The sequence below is a fragment of the Myotis davidii genome, unplaced genomic scaffold (genome assembly GCF_000327345.1).
Source record: "Myotis davidii unplaced genomic scaffold, ASM32734v1 scaffold629, whole genome shotgun sequence".
NCBI lineage: Eukaryota > Metazoa > Chordata > Mammalia > Chiroptera > Vespertilionidae > Myotis > Myotis davidii.
The window spans coordinates 1,267,479-1,271,899 of record NW_006300210.1 but is presented as its reverse complement, the minus strand read 5'-3'; the positions used below and the strand labels follow the sequence as shown (position 1 = coordinate 1,271,899).

Genomic DNA, 4,421 nt, shown 5'->3' with positions numbered 1-4,421 from the left:
TGCAGAGAAGGGCTGTGGGGGCAGCCACTAGGCTGGCCTTGGGTTTTGGGGGCGATGAGGGCGCCCCATTGCGGGCCCCATCACTCCGGAAGGTGCCGAGGGCGCTGCGAATGCAACTCTTGGGGCGCGCTCCTCTGAGCCCCGCAGCGCTAAGGAACTTCAGCCCTTCTCTCCGCCTTTGTGGTCTTCTGGTGGCGTTTCTAAACCGCTCGTCCATTTCCCGACTTCTTTTCATTTCTCTGCATCGAATTACCCTCTGCAGCCCACCCCCTATTGTCACGCCTTTCAGAGAGGCCGGGGTCCTCGCGGCGGAGATTCAGAAACCGGGGTCGCCGGGGCTTCCCCGCCCCCTATTCTCACGTCGGAAAACACGGGTCAAATTTCCGCTCACTTCAGAGCGGAATAAATCACAACCCCAGCAGAGCAGCTTTACACGCTAACAGGAAAAAAAAAAAAAAAAAAAAAAGACCTTCCCACCTGAGGCCGAACATCAGGGAAACCCTTTAGAGCCCCGGGCGATGGTTTTACGGCCCGGAAACCGGAGGAGCGGGCGGAGCTGAGCGCCCCGCACCCCAGACCCGGGCGCGGGCGGAGGTCCGAAGCCTGGGAGAGGGTCCGGCCAGGCGAGGAGAGGTGGGGAGAGAATGAATGAATGAACGAATGAATGAAGCTGGCGCTCCCCCTCCTGCCCCTGCCAGGAGAGGGGTGCGTTACCCAGAGGAAAGGGGAGCCCGCTCTTGCCTAGAATTTCATTGGACTTTCAAGAAATCTAGCTTTGGAGGTCGGGCTGCCCAGCCTAGAGGAATTGGGAAGCGGCTCCTGGAGAAAAGACCACCAGCGGAAAGTCGGGCACTCCGGGCAGCCGGTTAGAAAGATACACTCTTCTCACCTGGGGGCATCCGGTTGCTGCCCATAGATACAGAGTGAGCATAAGCGACCCTCCTACTGCGGGGGACCCACGGGCTCTTCGCAGAGGGAGCGCAGCCCCGCACTCACTGGGCTGGGGGCTGGCAGGTTCTCACCGGCTGTGGCTTTGTGGTTTGCGGGCGGTGTCACCTTGGGCCAGTTACGGAACTGCTCTGGGCCTCCTCGCACCCCTAAAACGGGCATGTCACTCTCAGAGGTAGGCCGTGGATGGCATGCGAGTGCAGGGACGCTGAGCACTGCTCATCCTCCCCCTCCCCCCACCCCACCCCCTTCCACAGGTGTTACCAAACCTGGCCTAATGAGTGGTCCACTGAGGAGCTTACACCTAGGAGCCCACAGAACCTGGGGGTTGATAGTTCCCCGTCACCCACCGCCTCGGGGAATGTAGAAAACTGTCTGGTATCTTTCCATACCTGGGAAATAGAGCATAGCATGCCCACCTCCATGAGACCTGAGTCAGATGACAAATAAAAGAGAGCCACGCAGAGGTAGGGCCTTGGGCAATGCAGGTTTTCTTTCTTCTGTCTCTAAGCTGGAGGCGGCCTGCAAGTGTGACTCTATCAGTCAGGGGCTGCCACTGGGGTGGGACATTTCCTGTCTGCCTTGTAGAGAGACAAGGAAGTTGGGGTTTGCTCTGCGGGAAGGATGCTCTCACACACAGTCTGGGCCACCAGCGCCACGATGTGCATCATGATCTACCCAAAGACCAGCCGCACCTTGGCAGGGTTTGCGTGGGAATTGAGAGGCAGACGTGTGGCTGCTGGAGTAGGCATCCCCCCTTATTTCTGGAAACATCCAGAGATGACCATTTGTGATGCATTAGGAGGCACAGTTAATTGGGGCCCACTGTGGGTTTCTTCACACAGCTCTTTCCATAGTCTGGCAAATTCTGGAGGGTCTCATTTAACAGGCCTAGTTCTCTTCGCCTAGATTGGAGATTCTGGGACAGGAGATGGATTTTCAGCCTCAGCTATGGGTCAAAGCCCTAAGGCCCCACCGTGATAACGCTACTAAAACCCGGATTTAAATCCAGAGTTACAGTAACCAAGAAAAACCCACCGTTTCCTTTCCTCGGTGCGTGAACAGGATCGAGTCTGTTCCTTCTGACTTCCAGATGTGCAATAGGATGGCTAATTGCTAACAGAGGCTACAGTATCAGTTTCCGTCCTCTCCGCTAGGAGCAAGAATATTCCCTCATCACAGTTTACACTCTAGAAGTTACCAGTAACAAGCTCTGAGACGTTGGGCTAACCAGTGGGAGTACTGAGCCGCCCACCTCCCACCCCTGAGCTGCCCGGAGTTTGGGAGACCCCTGTCCCAGCATCTGTCTATGTCCCTTTTTTTTGTTTGTTTTTGCCTTTTAGAGCCCGTCTACGTCCCTTTCCTGATTGTCGGCTCCATCTTCATCGCCTTCATCATCCTGGGCTCTTTAGTGGCCATCTATTGCTGCACCTGCTTGAGACCCAAGGAGCCCTCCCAGCAGCCAATCCGCTTCTCCCTCCGCAGCTACCAGACAGAGACCCTGCCCATGATCTTGACCTCCACGAACCTCAGAGCACCTTCCAGGCAGTCCAGCACAGCCACCAGCTCCAGCTCCACGGGCGGCTCCATCCGAAGGTTCTCCTTTGCCAGGGCAGAGCCAGGCTGCTTGGTGCCCTCACCACCTCCGCCGTACACCACAGGCCACCCCATCCACCTGACCCAGCCGTCTGGTTTCCTGGTGTCACCCCAATACTTTGCGTACCCGCTCCAGCAGGAGCCCCCACTGCCTGGGAAGACCTGTCCAGACTTCAGTTCCAGTTGACAGGCCCCGGCCATACATCCACCACGCGGTACCAGGGCAGGCGGGTGGCATGCTGCTGTCAATGCCACAGATATTTGCGAGGACACTTCCCTGGAACCCAGCGATGCCATGGAGGAGAGTGTTAGGAAAATACGATGCGTTCTAGTCTTCAGGGTCCTGGCTCCAGTCACAGCATGACTGTGTTAGATAACGGCTTTCTGGCTTTGAAAACATGGTGACCAGTACATTTCAATTTATGCTACTTTTATTCAAAAGATACAATAGTTCAAACTTTACAGTTGCCAGCGGGTTGAAGATGTTTTATTGGACAACTCAGCTGTACTGTTTAGAAAAAGTCTACATGTTCTTTTCTCATTATAAGTTGTTTAGTGGATTATAATACAAATATATGCATAAATAAGCAAAGGGCAATACCTGATTGTACTAGTAATTATTGAAGGTCCACCTAAAAGAATTTACTACTAAGTAAACTGAGGGGGCAGAGAACGACCTATTTATGATTTTGGGAGCGACCTAACCATGAATAATGTTAGCACATCAGAAACAGTTACTTTTTAAGTTAATAATTAAATTGTGTTTAAACTATAAGAGCTTTTTTCAGAATACAAGATTTTGATAACCACAGGAGGCGTTTAAAGTTTTCAGTATTTCCTCAGCTATTCATGGTAACACAGGATGTATGTGAACGCATTTCCCCCACCCACCTGAGGGAATATTTATTGCAGACTTTTTGTTCAGCAATATTTTCTGTTTAAGTGAAAGTTGGACAGTTGGGTCTTAAAACATTTATATGTAAAATGAGTTATGTACAAATGTAAAGATTTATAATTTAATGGATTTACCACATTGACGGTACTAATTATTTAGTAGTCACACTGTAATTTTTTATGTTAATATTAACTGTGGAGTTCAAAGTCCAGCTACTGGTTATAATCATCTAGTGTTACATATTGCAAACGTCACTGAGTTCCATGTCTGATGACTACGCATTTGGGCATGTATCCTGCTGGGTTAGAATAAATAACATACTTGTTTTCGTGAAATCTATTTGAAATTTTAGAGCAAAGCGCTTCATTTTATCTCTTTAATGATACTCTTTGCTATTCAATAAAAGGAAAATTTTTACTTAACGCTTCACATTTGAAATGCAAAGAAAAAAGATCTCTCATTGATTTTGAACTACATTAAAAAGCGATTTCCTGCACTGGGCTCATGACAGCAGTAAAGGAAGTGAGTTTTTCTCCAGTATCAGCTGGTGGGCTGCATGCCACCCTCAGACGTGTTGGGCTATTTCTCCTAAGAATCTGGATTTCTGGCTTCTTGTGACGCATAGAAGATGTGAACTGCCCTCGGCTCAGGCCGGCCCTTTTCAGACAGGACACTTGACATTTGCCAGCCTTCTGCTTGGTCCCCCCTACCTAGCCCATCTCCCTTAGTTCTGTTACCTGCCTGGCTCCTGTAGATGTTTGGGAATCCAAGCCTAAATGACTTCGTACTATCACAGGTCACCCTTAGCAGCTGTTTTCAAATACAGTTAGTTAGAGTAAAATTCGGACCCAAGAGTCTCTTGGGCCTACCTTTCTGAAATAAGTTTAAAGATACTGAGCCCTTGCCCAGTCTAATGGCCAAGGAGCCCTGCCTTCCAGTCTCCTGCTTTCTCCTGTATCTCAAATTAGCCCCCATAACGAAG

The 4,421-nt window shown here is 50.4% G+C and overlaps 1 protein-coding gene across 1 annotated transcript; it reads left to right on the top strand.

The window, feature by feature from the left end:
* Nucleotides 1-1,538: 1,538 nt before the first annotated feature.
* Nucleotides 1,539-3,861, top strand: SHISA3 (shisa family member 3). The gene has a single exon (XM_006776611.2). It carries the CDS (start codon nucleotides 2,258-2,260, stop codon nucleotides 2,729-2,731), a length of 474 nt encoding a protein of 157 aa, XP_006776674.1. The 5' UTR covers nucleotides 1,539-2,257; the 3' UTR covers nucleotides 2,732-3,861.
* Nucleotides 3,862-4,421: the final 560 nt, after the last annotated feature.

Excerpts from the sequence above, each read along its gene's own strand:
- SHISA3 (XM_006776611.2), top strand. The coding sequence starts at position 2,258 with ATGTCCCTTTTTTTTGTTTGTTTTTGCCTTTTAGAGCCCGTCTACGTC.